General features: G+C 42.8%; 1 protein-coding gene across 9 annotated transcripts; it reads right to left on the bottom strand.

The window, feature by feature from the left end:
* Window positions 1–447: 447 nt before the first annotated feature.
* Window positions 448–22,354, bottom strand: LOC116800338 (RING finger protein nhl-1). 9 transcript variants are annotated; one of them, XM_032714501.1, is made up of 13 exons: window positions 22,003–22,353; window positions 19,730–19,820; window positions 15,501–15,641; window positions 14,405–14,540; window positions 12,491–12,633; window positions 10,612–12,393; window positions 7,749–8,437; window positions 4,499–4,777; window positions 2,761–3,543; window positions 1,670–1,829; window positions 1,179–1,319; window positions 914–990; window positions 448–840 (listed from the first exon to the last, which is right to left on the bottom strand). In XM_032714501.1, the coding sequence occupies exons 3-13, from the start codon at window positions 15,633–15,635 to the stop codon at window positions 627–629; spliced, it is 4,539 nt and encodes a 1,512-aa protein (XP_032570392.1). In that variant the 5' UTR covers window positions 15,636–15,641; window positions 19,730–19,820; window positions 22,003–22,353; the 3' UTR covers window positions 448–626. The 9 variants fall into 9 exon arrangements, with proteins under 9 accessions (XP_032570392.1, XP_032570384.1, XP_032570386.1 ...); XM_032714493.1 differs by having other exon boundaries at window positions 7,749–8,488; window positions 11,098–12,393; window positions 22,003–22,351; XM_032714495.1 differs by having other exon boundaries at window positions 11,098–12,393; window positions 22,003–22,351.
* Between the last annotated feature and the right edge of the window lie 792 nt (window positions 22,355–23,146).

Here is a 23,146-nt window from a genome sequence, read left to right as displayed (position 1 = left end):
AAACAAATTTATGCGGCAACATATAAATCCTGTAACTGTAGCTGCCACAGTTGCTGCTACCAATTCGGTTGCCACTGAGGTTTGCCGTTGTTGTTGTTGTTGTTATACACGCCACACGCAGCTGGCAGTTGGAGGCAAATAGTTTATGCGAAAAGCTCCGAAAAAAGTTTGCAATTTGCTAGCACAGAACATCTTAATTTAATAAAGTGCCCCGGGGGCAGGAAAACCAGGGGGCGTATGGCAGATTTGGAAATTGTTGGGCTGCACGCAGATAAATCTCAATTAGGGAATACTTGAATGCAGCAATAAACAGTTGGGCCCCCCATTCAAAATGTACGTATATACCCAAACGGAAACGAAAATTTCATTCACTCAAACTCTGTCGAGTTTTCGCTTTTTTATTCAAAGTTTTCTTTTTTCCTCTAGTTTAACATAAAAGTTTTTTGATTTTTTTTTAGCTGCTTTTCCTCCATTGCTAATTGACACAATTTCTAGGCGTAGAAAGAGGGAAATTAATTGCTTTGGCACTTCGTAACCAATATTAATTAAAGACAAAATAAAAATGGTCGATTAATGATGAGATAATGCAATGGTTTTCCTTGTATAGGTATTTTCGTGGATTCTGATCAGAAGACTTGGACGCGGTGATTCTCGCGATCGCAGACCAAGATATTGCCATTCGACATGATGGCCACGCCCTCGAGTCCTTTGAACTCCGAGTCGCCGGAGCCCCAGGAACCGAAGGTCTTCAGGAAACTGCCATCCGGATTGAAGATCTGAATGCGGTTATTGCCAGAATCGGCCACGAATATGTAGCCCTGATCGTCCACGGCCACACCGCTGTGGAGCAAAGTAAAACAGAAGTGTGACCTCAATACTTTGTCAATTAAAAAGGATGATTCGATTTGCTTACCGTGGAAACTTGAACTGGCCATCGTCGGAACCCTCGCCGCCCACCGTGGAGAGGACCTTGCCGTTTACGTCGAAAATCTGCGGATACGGATACGGAAAGAGGTGACAGGCACGGAAGGTGCAGGAAGTTCAAATAAATTGCGAATGAATCTCGATGGTGAGCATATTTTAATTAAAATTGTTCACATGGCCAGACAGGCATGAAAAGCCCAAGGGACCGGTGGCAACCTGAGGTAACCAGAGGCAACCGGGTGCTATTGGCTCACCTGAATCCTGTGGTTATTCGAATCGGAAACAATCACACGATTCGTGTTCGATACGGCTATATAATGCGGATGCTCAAGTTGTCCCTCGCCACGGCCGCAGGAACCGAATTTGCCAACGAAGGAACCATCGGATTGGAAAACCTGACGAATGCGAATATTCGTTATAAGTTTGCAAATTGAAATGGGCAGGAGCACTCGAAAGGATGGACCATGCAGTCAAAGTACACAAAAACTGAAATATACTCTCTTATATATGTATATGTATATATGCTAGTTAAGCCCATGAAAATTGCTGCTGGATGGTGCAGCTCGAGTGTGACAAATTGGGCAAGGCTCGAGCCTCTCCGCCGCCCAAAACTTTCCACCTGCCGCACTGCATATATAAATATTTGCATGCAAATCGAGACCAAAGATGGCTAGGGGAACTGAAAATGGCTGCCAAAAGGATGGGGGCCCGGCCCAAATGGGTGCATCCTCCGTTTCCTCCTCACCTGCACTCTGTGGTTCTCCTTATCGCACACGTAAATGAAGCCGAGTGCATCGGTTGTTACGCCCCAAGGATAATTGAATTTGCCATCTGCGGTGCCCTGCGAACCGAAGGCGCGCAGGAATCGTCCTTGCGGATCGAGCACTTGTATGCGATGATTGTATCTGCAAGCGAAAAGTAAGAAGAGAAGAAACTTACTTATTTTCTTGAAATATATAGTGCCTCATTAATGCTATAACACAGGTCAACACGTTTTGAAACCATTTATAAACTATAATACATTTTCTTATTGGTTCACTCTCCAAATTCCACCAATACGTGTACCTTCTTTTCATTCATGTTCAACCTAACTGGCCAATTTATAGGGCCATTAAATCGGTGAATTCCCCACGTTAATTGTGAACCTGTGCCAAAAGAGAGATCTCATTACGGGTCCCCAAAAAAGATTCGCGGGTCGCCAGCCAAAATGCGACGCCTTGGAATTCCAAGGTGGTGGACGTGGATTTTTGGTTTTCAGCCGTGGGTTACGGTGGTGGATGCTGTTCGGGGTGGGCTGATGGGTGTTGGGCTTAGGTCTAAGCCGCTTAACGTGCAAAATCAAAGTTGACTCGCACAATGAGGATACCCCGGCTCTGGGTGCTTAACGAGATTTTGCGTCAAACAATGACAGTGGCTGCCGGAGGCTGGGTGATCGGATCTGGGGTGTGGGGGCTGGAAGCGCGTGGATACCAGGAGCACTCGTAAAAAGGTTGCAGATAACATGTGCAGGAGCGCCAAAAGCTCGCACTCCGCCCAACTGAACCGGCACATGTTTCTCATTAACGCGGCTATTATGGGCTTAGCCCTGCCAATTAGAGGAGGAGCTAGGGAAGCCGGGAATTAATCATTCGCCTTTGTTTCGGCTTAATTAAAACACAGACTGACCACCAGCAGATGCTCACCCACTCGGAGATTAAGTATCACTGACAAAGTAGCCAAGCCATAGCCAGGACTTCGCTAAAGCTATTTTATGAATATGATCTATATAGAATGTTGAACTTTAGAATTTTTCCGCCCATTAAACCTATCTACGTCATATGCTACCCCTTAACTTACCTATCGGCAATGATGTACTGGCCAATGCGGTTGACGGCCACTCCGGCGAGGCAGTCGAACTCGCCCTCGCCGTTGCCGTACTCGCCAAACTCCTTGACGAAGATGCCATTGGAGTCGAAGACCTGGACGCGGTGGTTGCTGGAGTCGGCGACCACGATGCTATTGTCGGGGCCGACAGCCAGGCCGCGTGGCCATGTGAAGGATCCGGGCTCGCTCCCCCGGCCCCCTAGCTGGAACAGCTGCTGGCGCTTGCGCAGGTACACCTGTTTAGGGATAGTACCTGCCGCTCCGGTTATACCGGCTGCTGCCACTGCTGCTGCTACCGTAGGGGACGTAGGGGAGCCTAGCCCGTTTTTTGACCCGTCATCGTCGGAGGAGGCCAGCTCGTTGGCCTGACGCAGGGGCAATCCCAGGCTCAGCCGCCGCGACACATCGCTGGCGGTGCTCCGTCCGCTGGAGCCGCTCGTACCGCTTCCGTAGCCGTGCGCATGCGAGGACGACGCCGCCGCCGAAGATGACGTCGAGCTGCCCGCGTGCGTGTCGCGTGCGCTGCCGCTACTTCCGCCCGAGTCCTTGCTGCTCTTGTTGCCGTACTTGTTCTTCAGGTACCGCGCCCAGGAGCTCAGCGCCTCACCGTCCTTGCTGTCCGTCGTCGAACTGCCACCCAGTCCGCTTGACCGCGACGATCCCGCTCCGCGATCCGTGATCGGGGAGTTGTCGCGCGATTTCAGGGCGTGGGAGGAGCGGCTGCGGGACAGATCGCTACTGCCATAGCCACTGTACCTGCAAGAGCATTTTGGATATTAAGCACATGGTTACGGGGAACGAGCCCTCAGGGAATGGGGTGAGATGGAGTGGTGCTGAGTGCTCTGACTGATTTTGAATTGGATGAGGCGCTTTCAACCGAGAGAAGGAGCTGCCCAAGCATTACAGTTTGGTCTTTACGTTGCTTTTATAATTTAATGTTTCTTTAATTTATTATTATATAGCTACCATATTTCTTCTTTCGCAATTTGTGGCAATAATATGTTTTTCATATTTAAATAATTAAATTTCAAATTGTTAATGAGCAACTCCTTTCTCAGCTAACTGATCTGCATGAGACTGGTGCATGATTACTAGTGCTGCGTATGTACAGAGAGATTCAGAGAATGGGAAACTTCTTGATTGATTTCCGGTTAATTTCGGTTAATTTAAAAACGCGCAGAATTTTGTTTTCTTAACCACAGGTAAATGACTAATAGAAACCAAAAAAATACAGAAAATAAAAATAACCAAAAAGTAAATCTAAAAAGTTGAATTAGTCTAGAGTGCAACATGAACGAGAACAAAACGTGGCGAACTTCGGACGTGGCACGCACAGAAACTCAACTTAAAAATATAAAAACGATAAAATCAAATGTAAAAGTAATTTTCAATTTAAGTGGTAGAAAAAATACAAATATAAACCGGGGGACAGCACACACGCACAATGAAAGCGCACAACGCACGATAAAATACTATCGGCAGGAATATAAATATCTATTTGTACAGCCGATAAATAACCTATGTACACTTTAAGGTTCCGTACTCAGGCAAACAAACTGCAGCCAAAACTAGATGGATCCTGAAAACAAGCACTTGTTTTGTGGGATCATTTTTGTTTGGGTATACGGCTTGCTAGCATGAGTACTGAGCCCAAATAGCTTGGGGGGATTGGTCAGGTGTTTAGCTGAAAGATCTGGTGTCTCACGCGCACCTTGATGCCAGGTAAGCGGACGGCGAGACCGTGGTGGGGGACACCGGCTCATCCAGATCCTCGTCATCGTTGCCAAACTGATGGGACGAGCGGCTGCGCGCCAGTCGGGTGCGTCGCTCCTTCATGGCCAAGTATCTGGAGCGGCCCGTTCCATAGCGACTGTCCGAGTCGTCGCCGGTTCCGGTGGCATCCTCATCGAAGGAGGCGGTGGGCGTGGATAGCGAGGGTTGCGTTACAATGGCGCTGCTCTTGCTCTTGTTTAGAAAGCGGCTTGTGTAGCTGCAAAAATGTTGATTCGGTTCGGTTTTTGGTTTTTGGTTTTGGTTTGGTTTGGTTTGATCTACGTCTTTTGGTGTTGTATACTTAATTTTCAACAGTCTTTTAACTTAGTAGATATGTGTTTTTGCCTTTGCCGTAGCTGTTGCTGTGTGTCTCTTTTCTCATTTTTCAATTAAGACTAATCCCGCTTAATCAACTAACTTTTAACTAGGTTAGGTCCGTGTCTATAGTTGTGTGTGTAGGTCGCATTTATTGGCCATTAAATTCTATTAAATATCGCAAAACCCGAGCACAAAGTTTATAATTAAATACACATTTCGCATTATCGAAAGTTAAACAAAGTAGTTGGGAAAAGTTCGGTTAAGTACGTGAAATTATGGCGCCAAAAGTCGTCCTTGCCTGTGTGTCAGTGAGTGTTTTTATGTTGCTGGGTGGTGGTTGGGTGGGTTAAGAAACACAAAAAGCAACAACTACTACAAAAATATCAACGAGTACCGTTGCACGGATAAAGAACATAAATTAAATGCTTAAATCTAGGTGAGTACGAGTGCAGAAAGGCAACGCAACGCAAAATGGGGCGAATACAGCAAAAGCAACAGGCAGTATCGTCAGGCAGCCCAAAAAAGTAGGCAACACTTTTTGCTGCAGCTTGCTTTACTCAAAAAAATGGCTGAAATTTGCCACTGACTCCCTGTTTACACTGTTTAATTGCCAACGATAAAAAATAGCTTAAACAATTGGAAGTTATGTACTCGAATTCGACGTTCATCCGATACCTCCTGCCTAATATTTAATATTGGATTTATTTTACTGCGTGTACTTATCATAAAAACACTAAACACATGCTGGGTAGTTAAAGCTCGTATAAACGTTTTTCTCTGCTTGATATTGTTATATGAAATCAGTTTATTACTTTGCATAAAATCCGATGAGAGGCTATACTTTTTATAGAATATAAGTCTGTAGTAAGTGGCTGAAAAAAATCATTGAAATACTAATTCACATTGAACAAATAATTTTATGTCGTATTGCCGCATATTATAATATTTATATACGTTCACAATAAACCTTTTTAATTGGATTTGCGGTGCAATTGATATTGATTTTGATTGGTTCTTTTGAGGAATTTTAGTTTTTAGAAATTCCAGCTCTAAGTTGCCCAATTAAAACAGTATTTTTATGTGGCTGAAAACCTTTGCTTTTTGGTGTAAGCATAAATCCAGCTTCATTCTCACTGAACAAACACCTAGAGTAAATACGGCAGACTGACTGATGGACTCCTGGAAAATGTATATATATGTATATATGCTGCTACTCGGACGGATGGCAAATAGCAATTTATCGCATTGTTCCAGGGTAGTAAGAGCGAGTGAGAGTGATTAGGTGGATGTGGGAGTGGCAGTGGGATAGGGTGCGAAATTGGCGGAGGGACGAAGGACTGTTGTAATTACATTACGCTAGATTTGTTGCAGAAGAAAAAGGGTTCTGGTACGGTGTTTGTTGTCGTGCAAAAATAAAATTAAAGAAGTTTTTGTCGCCCAGGCACAAAGGACTCGCATCGCATCGGGCCTGAACCGTTCGGAATTGATCCCTTTGAAAAGGGTATTGACAGAGAGACATAAAGGCGGAAAAACAGAAAACCGGACGGATGGACGGGCGGACGGGAAAGCGAGAAGTAAAGTTAATTTCCAGCCCTTTGAGTGGCGCTTTCTGAAAGGCACCATCCTCACGAATCTATTTGCCCATTGAAGGTGACTCCGAGTACTCAAGTTGGCGAACTTGTTCAATTTTATTTTCAGCTAACATTCAAATGTATAATCAATAGGGTAAGCACTCGTTCAACATGAGTTGGCTTAGTGGGCATGGGTTAGGCGGGGGATTGGTACTTTAGGGCATATTTCAAAACGCATTCATCGTTATGGGTTAACAAACAATTGAACTATGAATTGCATTGAATTCGAGTCGCTTTGGCCTGAGTTTCTCATATATTGTATAGAGTATACATATCGGGCTAGACATCGGCAAGTCGCTTTCGGTAGCGAGCCCGGCTGGGTCTGCTTATGTACGGTATGCTAAAGGGCAGTGCACTGCAAAGATCATTGTATAGAGAACACAAAGAGAAAGAGAGTGATAGAACGGTGTGTACTGTGTGTGTTTACCTATCCGGGAATTGCATGTTGTGCTTGGGTGTATCTGTTTCTGTGTGTGCGAGTGTGTCGTTTTGCTATGTGAAGGTTATGAACTTGACAATTAGACGCCACACGAGGCGTATGAGCAACAAAGTGGCCAATGCCATGTTAATGCCAGCACGGAGCAGTTGTGCAAAGCTGCAGCAGTGAGATACAATGGGATACAAAAGAAAGTCTTAGAAGCACTCATTTAAACGCATGGAACTCATGGGGTAACCAATCCGCAACCAAACCAAACACAATTATCCAGTAGGCGTATCGATTAAAGCCGCTCTGCAGTCGTGTATGCAACTGATTACCTAGTTCAAATTGTAAATTAATAGCAGGCCGTGTTTTTTGCAGGTAATTCAATTAGTGCGGCAAACAACGAGGCAATAAATTACCGAGCTGCAATATTTGACACACAATTTATTTTCCATGCCCATCAGATATGTATCTCTATCTTTTCGTTAAAGAGCGGCAGTTACTAAACTATTACACAGAGAAGAAAAAATTCATAAGTTTTAAAAACACACTTTTTGCTATGTAAAGTACTTTATGCGGACGAAAAGAAAATTCAAGAAAGTATGTATAAACGAATAACAATTAAGTGTCTGGCATACTTTCACAAAAAATAGAAAGTACCATGAAACCAGTGAAAGTTTTTATCCTCTGTGCGGATAATCATATGTGTTTTTCATATTATTTGAACCTCTTTAAACATGCAAATTAGTCGGTTATAGAAACTACGAAATCACGAAAAAACGTTAGAATTTTTATACTGGGATGTTGGGTGGAAATACCTGCTTCCGGTGCCGCTTCCGTAGCGATCTTCGCTCTCACTTGTGTGATGTGGCGCTGGTACCGCTCGTGTGCGTCCGCCGGTGGTGCCGCTGCCACTCCCATAGCCGCTGCTCGAGGGCGTGGCATAACTACTGCGGCCCGCTGCCGTCGATGAGCTGTCATCGCGGGATGCTCGCCGGGCCTCCAGGCGATCCCGGTAGGATCCACCAGTGGTGGAACTACTGGCTGCCGTGGTTGAACTGGCCGCGCTGCTGGGCGTGGACTTGGTATTGGTGCTGCTGCTGGTGGCACTGCTTTTCGCCTTGGTCTCCGGTTCCGATTCGGATTCGGACTCCGAACTGGTCTCCTCCTCGCTGCTGGAACTGGACTCTGCCTTCTTCTTCTCCGCCGAGCCATTGGTGGTACTGGCGGTGCTATGCTGTGGCAGGAAGCGACTCACAAAGGGCTTCTTTTCCGGCACTGCCGTAGTATCCCTGGCAGTGGAATACCTGGATGAGCTGGGCGCCTTGGCATTTTGGCTTGTCGAATTGCTGCTGGATGTTGCAGGTGCCGCCGCAGTTGCGGATGTGGATGTGGCTGCCACAGCCGCCGAACTTGCTGAGCTCTCGGTGGAGGCACTGCTGTCACTGCTACCGGATCTTTGGGTCTTCTTGACCGCTGCCACCTGGGCGGAAACGGGCGGCTTCGACTGTTGGATTGTAGGAGTGGGAGTTGCATCAGAGTCTGTGGCGCTCGCGGTCTGAGTTAGTTCGATTTCGGTTTTGGCAAGCGACGAAACGAGTAACGAATGCGATGCAGATGCGAAATAGAGAGATTTAGAGATAGAGAAATAGAAATGACGATGCTGAGATGTGGATTGCTGATGGGCGGGTGTCTAGTGAAATTTGGGAGAGCAACTGATTCGCAACTGGCATTTCTCTATGGGAAAATGTTGGTGTATAATAACAAAAATAGTTAAGAATTGGTAAGCTAGTTCAATTAATTAGTACAAGAACTATAATTTACGTTGAAAATACTAAGTGTTAGCTCTAGGTCGATTTATACATATTTATAGAGTGACTAGCAAGCAATGTTTACGTAAATGATTTTACTAAAGTGGTTTAATTTGAAGTTGACCCAAGTTTGGTTATTATTTCTCTATATTTTCCTTGGAAAAATCTGTAAAAGCTTTAACTGGGAAGCATCGAAAATTTAAAAATCGTAGAAACACAAAGTGCCCGGCATACGAGCCTTTTCATTACGTTTGATATTTCATCCACTTCCTTTGATGTGCTCCTAATTGATCAGACAACCTTTTCCTATTCCCATTCAGTAAATGCCAAAAACAAGACAAATATGCAGCAGGCGTGCATATTCCACTAAAGCACAACTGGATGTAAATATGTACATGTATGTGGTATATTCATTCACACAGATACACACGCACACTCTGGCAGCTGGAAACATTGTTAAACTGACGGAAGCAGCCGCATCGCTGACACTCGCATGATGGTGAAATATTCGCCATTGAACCCGGCTCTGTCTGCCATTTTCGGTGGGCGGCTGACTGGGGAAGGGGGCGTGGCAACAATGTGTGAATGCATGACAGGCGAAAAAACGGTGGGTGGGGATATAGGAGGCGGGTAAAGAAATACATACACAACAGAGATATTTACAGCGGACATCAGAAATTGTAAACCAACAAAACGGCAACGAAAATATAAAGAAATGGTTGAAAAAGTTTCCTTTATAATGAGAGCGGGAGCAAATAAATTGGGAAATAACCAAGAGATGTATATCTTGTTGACCATGGTCTGCGATTTATTCAGCTCGACACCATTTGCCAAAGAAATTTAGTAACATTTAAGCAAATTAACATCACTACCACATCGGTTCTCTACTTGCAAGAGAGATTCGCAGAGATATGTAGATATAGACATAGTTAGATAGATAGATATAGAGAGAAAGGGGGAGAAAAAAGAAAGATTCGAAAGAAAATAAATGTTACATCAAAGGAATTTTGTAATTTCTGTTTGCTTTATTTGCTTTAAAATTTTGTGCAGTCTCTAACTAACGATAAGGTAAAGGATGTTAAGCTACATAAATAAAAAATTTATATATCCATATATTTGTATACAATATTGTACAATTCTGATGTCCGAGCTTTGGGTCGAAACTTTACCTTGCATTGCATTCAAATTACTTAGTAGATGCAAAAGGTTCAGACCCAAAACAGCATTAGGTGAAAGGCGCTCACAAGACAATAAACGTAAGTAAACGGAAAGGAAAAAATAATAAACAATCATAATAAATAAATAAAGACTTAAGCTTAACGTACACATAAAATAACAAGAACAGAAAACCAGTTGCGTAAATCAAAATAAATAAGAACCAAACATAATGGGACAAGTTCAGAGGAAATGTTTTTGGTTAGGTAATATTAACAGTAAAAGTAACGATAAACAGTTTAGTTAGGTTGCTCCTTCGACAGGATCGTCAAAAAAAAAACAAGGATAACACTTACGGAGCGGAGGGGAAGTGTGAACGATGGAGCACAAATAAAGAACGAAGCACACATGGCGTATACGCAATTATCGTTTTAAGTTCTTTCGGCGGGAGTTGGCACAACAAAAGGGTAAAATACTGAGCTAGGCTACAGTGACAGCGATCCCTACTATATAGTCTACTCAGTAATATGTAAATTGATAGCTATCTACACGAAAGTGAATTCCTTTTCTTAAGGTGTACACTTCCTATATATATATATTTTCTGATAAGAAGTATTCAAAAAAAAGAAGTATTCAAAAACTTTTGTATGTATTACTATTGTGTTATCTGTAACTGTAACTCAATTCAATCCTCCTCTTCCTCTTCATCCGTGACCTCAATCTCCTCTTCTGTGTACTCTTCCTCTTCCTCTTCGTCTTCTTCTGGAATTTCTTCGGTAGATTTATCTGTTTCTTCCACAAGCTCCTGATTGCTAATGTCGTCTACTGGGCTTTCTTCCACTTTGTGCGCAATTTCATTCTCGGGTGGAAGTACATTGATCACTGGGAGATCTTGACTCTCTATCTCGATTACCCTTCCTTCAATTTTCTCCTGCTCTTCTTCACTTTCAGTGGCTGTTACTTCTTCGTATTCGGAAGAGGATTCTTCCTCCTCTGTAACTTCAGAAGAGGTCGGCTGCAGAGCTTCCTCTGGTAGGTTAAGCAATTCCCTAGGAGTCCCTTCTACAGATTCCTCTACTTGTTCTTCCTCCTCCTCCTCCTCCACCTCTTCTTCTTCTTCTTCCTCCTCCTCCTCTTCTTCGCTGTCACTGCTTTCACTGGCCACGCTTTCTTCTTCTGTATTTGCCTCATTCACACTTACCTCTGCTCGCGTCGTGGATGTCGCACTATTACGCACTGGGGACGCCGCCTGGTTGGAGCTGCCATCGCTTTCTTCTCCTCCTCGATTCTTCAGAGCCGCCACACGCTGATCGCTGGCGGTTTCGCCACCACCACTGGACGTCGATGTAGCTGCTCCACCTGTCGATGATGAGCCGGCATTCTTGCGTTTCTGGCGCGCCAGCTCCTCCTCGTCGGCGGCGGTCTGCTGATTCTTTTGCTGCTGCCGTTGCATGGCCGCTTTTTGGGCCTGAATGGCGGCCTGAACGGCCGCCTGAGCTGCGGCAGCGGCATCGGATTTCTTCTCCTTCTTCTCCTTGCCAATATCGGCCAAGCGCTGGACAACGCGCGAGCAGTCGCTCAATCGGATGATGCCGCTCAACTGGCCGCGGGACACATCCTCGCTGTCCAGGACGCGATCCTTGCGTTCCTTGAGCTCCTGCTGCCGCTGCTGTTGCTGCTGCTCGCTGTCGGAGTCGTCGTTCTGGTGGGATCTCACGAAACGCGAGCGGAAGCGGGAGGATTTGCCCGCCCTGCCCGAAGAACCGTCGTTGTCGTAGTCGTTCTCATAATCGTAGTCGCCACCACTGCGACCATAGCGATCATTGTTCGCCTGGGTAGCACTGCGTTGCGGGCGTTCACCGAACTTGCGACCGCCCAGCACGGGCTCATCGTTGTAGCCACTGCGCTCCTCCTGCTGGCGAAACTGGGTGGCCAGGCGGTGGTCGCTCTTGGATCGCATCAAGCCCGGCTGAAGAGCACTGGGCGGCGCCAGATGGGAACTGCTAACCGAACCGCCACTTGGCGTCGAATGAGGTGCTATGTTTAGGTCACCGAAGGTGGCCAGGTTCATTACTAGCTGGTTGGGATCTATGGAGACCAGGAACCTCACTCGTCGACTGTAGTCGTTGTTCTCGTACTCGAAGTGACGCAGGAACTCCACCGTCTTCAGGAAGATCTCCTTGGTGTCCATCAGCTCACAATCGTCCCACTCCACGGTCTCGTTCATGTACTTGTCCACCGTGTCGCAGTTGCTGGTGATGTTCGTGATTTCCAGATCGAGATTCTCCTTCAGCGTGGTCAGATTGCGCAGCTCCACGGCCAAGTAGCGATCGATCTCCCCCTTTAGCTGGTCAGATCGATCCTTGATCGCCTTGGTGATCCTTTGGTAGATCTCATCGATCTCCTCCGTCACACTGATGGCGTTCGTCTGCAGACTCATGGTGTTTTTCTCGATGATGGCCAGAGAATCCTGAAGTCGGTGCAAACTGCGCCGGATCTATGGAGAGATATGGGATGTGGATCATTAAGTAAAATAGCAAACAATGGTGACAAGTTAAAGCCATTTTAAGTAATTTTGATAAATGGCTGCTCACCTGTGAGTTGAATCGCGTGATCTCTCGTCGCAGAATGTCCATGTGGGCGCTTTTGCAGTCCTCGCAAATCTTTTTCTCGCAGTGTGCGCAATGGGACAGATAGGCTTTTTCCGAGCAAACGCCGCAACGCTCCATAATTTGACCTGCAAGAGGCGAACGGGGTAAACACAATTACTTATCACACCTGGCTGCCAAAAAACACACTCCCAAAAGGGGCAACACAAATGACTTTCCGCCCACTTGGGTTGGACAATAAAATGCCAAGTATGCCGGCGGCAGCAGCAGCTCATCAATTTGCACTCTTGGCAACAATCTTGCCACATGTCAGGGATGCCAAGCGGATTGGAGGGTGTGAGGAAATGTCGAGGCGGATGTCTGTTGCATTCACTAATGCGATTTCAAGAGCACGAAATCAACTGCACCTAAGCGCCAGTTATGCAGCTATACTCGAGTGCATATCTCTGCACTGAGACTTAAAACTGAGGCTTAAAATATCTTTGTATTGCAAGAAATAAGTTTGAATGTTTCAAAACTATGATTTTTACACTTAAATGTCACATGCAAGCGTTTTAGCAAATAATATGGCTTGATATTTTGCACTTTTTCATTTAAGTTATGTTATTCATCAGAAATTTCGAAAATCGTAGGAAGCTCGGGTATTTTGAAGATTTTTCGCTGAGCCTTCCGTTTGGTGGGGGTCACATCCCTTGGCAAGGGATCCTGTGGCTCGTCGACTACAGGATGCCTTCAATGGGGCAATGCAAATAACGAGCCTCAGCAATGGAGCTGCAATGCAAACATGGCGATGAAGATGTAGATGTCCTCCTGCTGCAGCAGTCACAGCTTGAAAAAGTAAACTTTTCTGCATCAATTGCTGGCATTGGCAATGCCTGATGAACACCCCTCAGTAGTTTTCCCAGCTTTTTCCTCCTGGTTGACAATAAACCAGCGGGAGATGGTGGCAAAGGGGAGCAGGAGTGTCGGAGTGCCTTGTGCCAATAGTTGTCTTCAGTATTTTCTCATGTAATCATATGGAAAAGTGAATTTGCAAATTCCACATGAAAGTTGTACGAGTGCTCGTTGTCCTTGCTATATCCATAACATGAAAAGGATTCCTTTGTTTCACACATTTGCATAGCTTAGGAAATTTGTGCAGCAAGAGTACAAAAAAGAAAAGATTCGGATGCACAGTAAATATTTTTTAAATATGCTAACGAACTTAAAGGACATTATTAATCAGTTGTATCTAGTATACCCTCAAAGGCATAGACTTGAATGCCTCAGTTTACCAACATTGAGATATTTTTTGATTTAATGCAATCTATAGTATTACACCTAATTTTCTTTTTGTGCAATAGTTAAGCTAAGAACTTTGTCTGCCTTATTAACTCACACTTGATCCTGATTGCAGCTCAAAAGTTGCAAGCCATTTGCATATTTACCCACCACCATCAAGTTTTGTCAGATGGAATTGCGTAGTCACGCCTAAGAGGAGGTTGTTCCACCAATTGGTTTTGGCCAAATGCAAATTGCTCAAACGAAATCAATTTGGTTTTGCTTAGTTTTAATTGCTATCAGATGGCAGGAGCGCCTGACTTTTTAATTGGAAAGCCAAACATAATGGCAAATGATAGTTTTTCGTCCTTGATTTCCATCGGCATTTTTTGCAAATTTTCCGCTCGTCGTATTTAGTGGAATTTAATTAAAGTTACAACAATGACTACAAGGCAATACTTTTTATTAATAACATTTTTGTTTGCCTTTTGCCTTTGTGCACTCAACTTTTTTCGTTTGCAAACTAATCTGTATGCCGGTCGGAATTTCCAAGCCAATATTTATTATTTATTACCAAAGGGAGAATTAAATTTGCATTGTTTTTGGCATTTACACAATAAAAAGGGCTAACATATTTACCTGATGTGGGATCGGGCAGCTCTCCGGTGATTTCGATGTGCAGCTCGAGGAACCGTTGTAGGGTGACATTCGTTGGGAAGGCCTGGACGCCATTGTAGGGTATCCGGTGTTCGGCACGACATTCGGGGCATTTCACCTAAACGATTCGCAGAAGTGGTGTTATTAGTCAAGAGGATATAATTGGCCCAAGGCGCTAATTCAATGCTAAATCCCTTTTAAGGTAATTGAAACAAGGTTGAGCACCAGGCTTTTGGCAGTAAGCTTCTTTGGATTTAAATTGCATAACCCTAAGCCAACTATCAAAGGCCATTGTTCTCTTATATCTACAATAATTGTTCGCAACTTTAAAAACCTTTCACATTTCGTTAGTTGCATGTGAAGGCATCTTGAGTGCGCTCTTCATATCCTGTCATCGCCGTTTTGCCATAAAGATCCATTTCAGTTATGGCTTTTTCATTCGCATGACAGGTATTGCAGGCAGTGATTTCCCCCCCTTATTAATATTATTTTTGGATAGCATTTTTCTTGAGTTTGGCCAACACAATGAAAATGCTTTCCAATTATTTGCGTGGCGCTGGCCAAAAGCCAAAACAAAATTTATAAATACACGCAGACTGAGGCGCTCTATAAGTAGCGCGGCACACAGATACACACTTTCGTACACTTGTGGGTTCATTCGAGCCTACATATATCCACGCCTTTCTATATAATTTTTCAACAAGATATCTACGCAAATGCGCCGCAAGCAGCAAGATAAATACAACATTTTCGGGGGCGTCTTGTTGGGCGCCTCTTTGTTTTTCCACCCATCGTATTTTCCCTCATTTCCCATGCGAGAGTTTAGCTTAAGCAGTTACACAGAAGAAAATTTAAGAGCTATAAGAATCTAATATTGCTAAAAGTCAAACTAAACTTTAACCTTTTAAAGTATTTATTTGTGACAAGATTCCCTAAGCTTTAACTCAAGCATATTGCACTGCTTTGCCAATTTTTCTCAGTGTACATCAGCGATGTGTGACGTCGGCGGCAATAACTTAAATTGCCGCTCACACACAATGCATTCGCACAGTGGGATGATTAATGATGATCGCCTTACCTGGCGTCGCACGTAGTCCACCAGCCCCTCCATGCAGGGCTCCATGCAGAAGGAGTGCTGGCATGGCAGCAACTTGGGAATCCTGTACCGGTCCAGGCAGACGCAGCACGTCAGCAGCTGCTCGAATTGCTCCATGGCTCACTGACATGAAAATGAGAAAAAGACGGGGGTGGGGTAAACAAATGCAAAACAGTCATTAGACCTGATTCGATTATACCGCAAAAAGCGCTGTCAATTTGATATTCATATCATTATAAATTCAGGACTCCCTGCCCTTCCTAATCTCATCATAAGACGACAGACCGTCTGTCAGGCGGTAAGCCTCGTCGCAAAAAAAAAAAGAGAAACGCAAAAATCGAGAAAAGCAGGAGGAATCCGATTGCCACGAAATTCTTGCATTTGAATGAACACGCAACGGCACAGGACTGACTGAAAGCCAGAACCCAAATGTCATACAATAAATTGACCATTTCGTTGTCGTAAGTCGCGAGCCGGCTTCATTTGGCCCGGGTAAATACACTAAGCCACAAATCTGCTTATGGCTGCTTCATTAAAAGCGGATCTGACAAGTTTATTTAGACGAAACCGAGATGCTCAACAGTATCAGATGTTTGCCAACCCTCCCATGTTTCGCCCTCATCAGCAAATGAAAAGCGAGGAAAGCGACGCTCGCAGATGAAAATTCTCTATACGTTGTGTATCCCTAATTTCGCTGCACATGACTTTTGACTTCCTTTGAATGTCAGTCAACATGTTCACCAAATAATGAGAAGTATTTACGTTTAAATGACTTTAGGAATTTGGCGAATGGTCCGTATAAGTAGGTAATTGCATTTATTAACCCCTTTTAACATTTCTGATTCACAATGCTAAACGCGCACCATGATTCACTCTTCAACTGCCAACAAATATTTGCATTAAACGTTTCACTTTTATGATGTTTACTATATCCATGACGTGAAAATAAAAATGCGAACTATATAAATCAGCAGATGAATATTCATTTCTTTGGCAAATTCGAATTCCCTGCTCGTTTTATATAGTTGAATAAATATGACTTTTTATTCTAAATAAAAAAATGTATGGTTATTTGTATTCCAAAGAGACTTGAATCTTTAAAATAGTTCGGATGAAATTAGTTGATTTTAAGTAAGGATATGTTGAAGACAAACTATCATCAGCACACTTATGAAACTCATGTTTAATAGTCCATCTGATTGACATATAATTCATCAAGTAATCGACCACAAGCAAACTGCACATATTCCGAGTAAATTTGTGTGTGGCAATAAATCATATATTTAAATCAGCTTCCATTGCACAATTTCATAAGCTACTTGCAACATTTTTTCAGCACTCTGCAATATCTTTCTCACATTTGGAAAAGGGAGCATTGCTGGCCGCAGTTGAGATTTTAATAATAAAAATGACACACATTTCGTATTAAGAGGGAAGAAAAGCAGGCAGCCGCCGCGTATATGAAGTATAGTATAAATATAAATACGATTTCGCCGTTGCTGGCAATATGCATCGCGTATACGCCGCGTGTGTCGCGCACAAAAACGCTCACCAATGCGCACTTCCTGCTCATAAATAAACTGGGAGTGTGGGCGGATGAGGATGTAGCGGATGGAATCGGTACCGTGATGTCCATGATGCCCACCGCTAATTGTCGTGCGTCTGTTTGCCATTATTGTCGTGTTTGGCTCGGTTTGGTTTCGGATATTTAAAGCATCCATTTAATGCGGCCAAAAGTTCACAATGAAGCTATCGCAAAAAGTGGATATATGTACGAGCTTACCGACATATGCGAACAAAGTGCAATTAACTGGAAAATGCGCTTAAAATCAAATTGAATAGAAATTCTGTCGTTCTCGCAAATTGTGCGTGGTAAATAAAGGCAAAACGGGTGGTCCTTTTAGAAAGTGGAGGTCCTTTTTCTGGTTTCGAGCGAAGTGCAGTGTGTGTGTGTGGCGAAACTAATTTGGCCATTGCATTTGTGAATCGCTGCTGAAAGGATTAAAATGAATAGCGAAAGCTGCTCGCCAGCATAATGAAAGCCACCAGAAGGCGGCATAACTACCAAAATCCAGCCACCCCGTTTTACATTTTCATTTAAAGGGTGGAGAGGTCATTCAGCTGGGTCCGTTAATACATACATCCATACATATACGCATACATATTTATGTATATATATAGTGGTGAATGCATTCGCGGGCTGTGTGAGTGAGTTTCAGAAATACCAAACCAATTATCCGTGAAAATGTTAAATGCTCTTGAAGCTGAAATCTGTGTTTTCTGGTTTCCTTTGAATTTCCCCACGGCTCTTTGCTTTCATTCAAACGCCAAATTGACTGCGACAGTTGTTCAATGTTTTGTTTACAGAAAAAAGAGCACAAGAAAATCATTAACCTTGGCGGGGGTTAAAATTAAGTCGAGTTATGCGGCAGGAAACAGTAAATGGCGAACGGGAAACGGAAACGAATCACTTGACCCTGGGAAAGTTTTTTGCCAAATGTAAAAAAACTAAAATGGGTCAAACTTTTCGCGCTGCTGACAGTTGGTGACAGAAAATCATCAACGCAAAGCACTGAAAATTGAAATCAACACAACAAAATTGAAATGAATTCGATGAAATTTGGGTCAGCCAAAACTGAGCAGAAATCACCAACAAAAAAAAATTTAAATACATAGAAACCTCAGCAACTTACCAATTGAAATGGGAATCTATTTGGCAATCCTTGCTGTTGCTGTCAAAGCGGCACTCGAAGGCAATCATAAAATGCAATTGGTTTTGGTAATGCGAGAATCCTTAAAACTCAGTCCTTTTCAACTCGTTTTCGGGCAATTTCATTTAATGAGTACAATCGATTTCCGTTCGCCTTACTTTACTTTCAATATATCTAATTCGGTACGGTGTCGTTTAGTTTTTTTTCTTATATATTTTTTTTAGTTTTTGCTGGGCAACACGCCTAGTAGAATTCGATTGGAAATGTAAAAAGCGACTGATGGCAAGTGAAAATTGCCAAGCACACGAGCTGAGCAACAGTCTACAATATTTTAAATATATATATACAATCCGCGGCATTCTCTCCCGATTTCGTATCTGCAGATATATACCGTCTATATATTGCCAGAGAGCGAAACAAAACAAAATGCGCGATCGTCAGACACAAACGCAAAAATATATTCTTGGCATCGTGCGTATGTATCTTTATCTACAGTGTGGCTGCAGCACCATTAATGAGATACAAAGATACAAATGAGTACTTCGCAATGCATGTTACTTCCAAATGGAGTTCCCATTTCTCGCCTCGAACCTGGACATCGGCTACTTATTGGATTAACCGAAAAGATTTTCCTCCATTTAGTACGAATACATGCACGCACACTCTTGACGTCATCAACTGAGCTGATTTTCTCATTCGGACGCACGCCGGCATTTTCCATCTATATCTCATTGCTGGGCTATTTGTGTGCTTTTGTGTATCTCGCTGTAACGGGCCCTAAAAATAAATTTCATTGAAAATTGGAGCGAACATCGCTCGAATTCGCTGTTCCGTCAAACTAGTAAAACATTTCTCAGTGCCAAGTGAAAAGTTTCTACTTCCATCAGAAGTTTTCCCTAAACTTAAGTAGCAGTTAACCATTAGTTTGCTGCAATACGAACTAAAATTTCATATTCCATTCGAAAAGTTGTCCCAAAAAGTTACAATTATGCTTTTTCTCAAATGGATAAAGCATGTTCAAAATATCTATCTGTATCTATTAACTACAAATTGCATTCGGTGTGATATTATATATAGAAAATGTATGTGAAACATTATTTAATATTAATATTTTTACAATTTAAGTTCCCTACATAAGCATTTGTTACTTTTACCAAAATAACTATATCCAGTTTCGTAGTTTTTTTCTGTGCATGCTTCTCAAGGTCAGAACTTCGCTCCTCTAGCTCTGTATATATCTTTCTATCTCCCTATGGGAATATGCCGAAAATAGAACTCACTAGCCCGGAATTCACAGACTGCAGTCTGCACTCCTAGGCCAAAAAGAAAAAAACAAATCAAGAAAAGAAAACTGCACTGTATTTTTGGGCTATAAATAAACGGAGCAGGCGGCGGAGCAGATGTAATCGAAACTTTTTGATATTTTAGCTGCACTCCCAAAGGAATACTAGAGAAACTACAAAGTATTGTGACGTTCCAATTTCAGCGGTGATAACTTACGTTTCCAAGTGGTGTTTTCTTCTTATTGTTTACTTGGGTATCCGAGGCGCCCTTAAAAGGGGCCTGTTCCTTTGGCTGTTAACTCTGCTGGCTGAAATTAAAAGGAAAATATATTAAATTTAGAGGCAATGGCAATGGTCAGTGCCAAATGTGATGAGTAATCGATTGGGCTGTTGGCCAGTGCTCAACAGGAAACACAGCGAAATGGGAGAGACAACCTGGCGACACCAATCGAATCAGCCGCCATTTATTGGTTAGCTCGATTTCGGTGAATTTGGGAGTGGAGGGGTCGAGTAGCCATTTACCTGGCCATTAACACGCTGCGCATAAGCCGCATCATGCCAACTTAATTATACGACCTCAAAGGCTGCAGCACGCAAAACAATGATGAAGGTGGGAAGCTGAAAGTTGGAATTCATTGGATGGCATGGGATTGGATGGGATTGGATAGAATTGAATGGTATTCGAGTGGGCGCGGTTGACAGTCGAAGATAATGAAGTTCGGAATGCGCTTAAGGTTCGCTTATTGTGCACTGCGACAGATAAGCTCCTCGGTGGGCCACACACTCTTGACCAGGTTAATGAATAATCAGCTGGGGTCATGCATATGGCTGCGAAGGTAGATCATATTAATTAACTTGCCGTGGCCGAGTTCGACCAAAGGAAATAATTAAACAATGGAAAACCAATTTCCGAAACTATAATAACATGATTACACCGCCGCGGCGGTCTTTTGAGCATCGAACGCGTAAAGGAAATTTAATAGAAATAAATTGTTCACATAATTGCATCGATTTCCCTTATAATTAATTTTCCTTAATGTGCACAATTCTGAGCTGCACTGCGCTACTAAAATGAAGCATGAAAAATTATACATCAATTCATACATTTTATGATGATTTCGTTTTTAGTATCATTGCAGACAAAGTATATTTTATGATTCGATTATATTTGCCATATAGAAATGTTTAAACATAATACAAATTTCAGGAACCAACAATTTAAGCAACAAGTGACTTAAAAACTTCAATTGTTCGAAAACAATGAAAACAATATCTGGATTATTTTCCCACATTTGATTTCGGTAAAATGACTGCTATTTGTCTGTTAAAACAATAAATTTTCAACCAAAAAGTGTACAACTGTACCTCGTTTTTAAAGTAATTTTAAATAAATGGAAACAGCTAATAAGGCAACACTAAGAAATTATAAGCAATACATTTACTTTAAAGTTGCCAGCGCGCTACTTTCTAGCAGTTGTTAATTTAAGCTGCAAAAGTTGGCCAGTAAATTCGAATCAAAACTAGTTTAGGTGGATATCTATTGCCAGCGTGCTGCAATGGCACTTCTTTAATGCTGCCAGCGACCTTAAACTTCCGCCCAGCTGAAGCACACTCGAAAAGAGCGGAGGATTGAAGGGGTTGAGGGGCAGATGAAGTGAGATGAAAAGAGGCGAGCGCTTGCAATAAGGCTAAAAGGAAAACTGGAAAAAATCTGTTGCCTACTTTCAGGCTGCACATAAATTCAAACAGCACACGCCTCTCTCACTTAATCTTCCGTATTATTTTTATTTTTATATTTCGAAACGAGAAATTAATTGTTTTGTGTGAGAGGTGTGAAAATGAAAATAAATACGAGAAATCGCACCACAAACATTCCGAATGGAAGGCGAGAATGGGAGAAGGAACAAGCAAAAGCAAAACCGAAACAAAAGCAAACAAAGCAATCAATGATAAGCGAGCAGCGGGCAAAAGACAAACACAAACAGCAGAAATGGAAATAGAAAATCTCTGAAAATGTCGCTGATTGAATCGAACTAAAAATAAGGCAGCAACACGGCGTATGAGCAATGTGCGTCTCTGTGTGCGTGCCTGTGTGTGTGTGGGCAAATTATTGCCATGCTTTCTGATGAGATACGCGCACACACACACACGCGCGCGTAATATAGCGTATAACAGATCCTCATCAACATATATTTGTATACATGATTATGTCAAAATGTGTTAATAAATTTTGAACGCGAAGCCGAAGGAGATGAAAATAATTTTGACAGCTTTTCACAAATGTGGGAGTGTGCACACGGTGGGATGTTGAGAAGGTGACATTTTCACAAGCTCCTTCTCTCGCCGGGATTCTCACGCCTTTCGCCGTTTTCTCGCCTTTTTTTTTTTACATAATCAGCAGCCATTGAATGCGCGTCGAGCTCAGCTCCATTTGAATGCGTTTCCAAAAACGAGTTTAAAATGAGGATGTATCCACCCCGTTCGACTCACTTGCGTGGGCTTCTTCTATTTCCTGATGCTTCGCGAAACTCTTGCAAATTTATTCGCATGCCTTGGCGGCACAAGGACTTTCACTGACTTCACTTTCAAACTGAGATACGATGTGTTACCGCCTTGGCTCAAATCAACACTCGCGTCGCGATTACTGGTGCTTTTGGACAGGATATGTCGCACCCTCACGCACAGCGCGACAGGTGAAAGATCTGTGGGCAGATCTTTGCACCCCGCTATATACACTTGATAGATATATATATGTGGATATAGGTGGATGGGAATCGAACAGGGCTATAGCTATTATCGGCGTATCGGTCCGCACGTCCACTCGCGAGCGTGCCAGAAATGAAAATGAATGTTTTCTCTGCTCGACTCTCGAACGCTTGATGATCAGCCGTTCTTGAGGTGAAATTTTATAAATATAACCTGTGGCAACGACAAAAGTGCCAAGAATATTTCTGCGTCTTCTTCCCACTTTCACGTAGCACTTTTGTTGTTTCCCAGCTTCACCCGACCCCAACGAACCTGTGCAAGAATTATATACATATATATAGATAATATAATATATATACCATAATTGTCTGTAAGAATTCCTCTCGCTTTTTACAATGTCGCGCAGAAAATCCAAGAGCGACAATATATGGCTTAATACGTATTCTTACCTATTATTGTTCTGGCTTATTTCGCAGTTATTAGAGTGCGATTTTCACTTTTCCTTAGTCCAGCGGAAAGAAAAGCTGAGGAAAAGATCGACGCCCACGCATTTATCTGGCAGAATGATTCATTTTCGAATTTTCTTAAATATTTATAGAGATTAAAGGCGCCTATTGATACTTATATAGAATAAGGAAATTGATGTCTTAGCAAATATCACTCGAGTTTTATGTAGTTATAGAAAGCAGGCTAATTAAAAGTGTTAGCAGAAAGACAAATGACTTAAATATAGATAGGCATTTAGTTGTATTCAACATGTTAATAAAAATATATATGCTTAAGATTAGTCATTGAATTATTAATATTTATATTATCTTAATTCAGGTAGTTCTGTTTCTAAGCACTTATTTACATAATAAGCAATCAACAGTTGTTAATATGTTGTTTTAAAGTATTCTTTAATATTCTCTTTTATATTACTTATTTT

This window comes from Drosophila sechellia, chromosome 2R (assembly GCF_004382195.2).
Source record: "Drosophila sechellia strain sech25 chromosome 2R, ASM438219v1, whole genome shotgun sequence".
In the NCBI taxonomy this organism is placed as follows: Eukaryota; Metazoa; Arthropoda; class Insecta; order Diptera; family Drosophilidae; genus Drosophila; species Drosophila sechellia.
Note: the sequence above shows the minus strand (reverse complement) of the source record. Positions and strands in the feature narration are given on the sequence as shown.

Bases quoted from the DNA above. Each gene is read 5' to 3' on its own strand.
- LOC116800338 (XM_032714501.1), bottom strand. From the start codon at position 15,635: ATGGAGCAATTCGAGCAGCTGCTGACGTGCTGCGTCTGCCTGGACCGG. The intron at 4,778-7,748 runs GTATTTCCACCC...ACATTTTTGCAG, and splicing joins GGAAGCGGCACCGGAAGCAG to CTACACAAGCCGCTTTCTAA. The intron at 1,830-2,760 runs GTAAGTTAAGGG...TTTCGCTTGCAG, and splicing joins CAGTACATCATTGCCGATAG to ATACAATCATCGCATACAAG.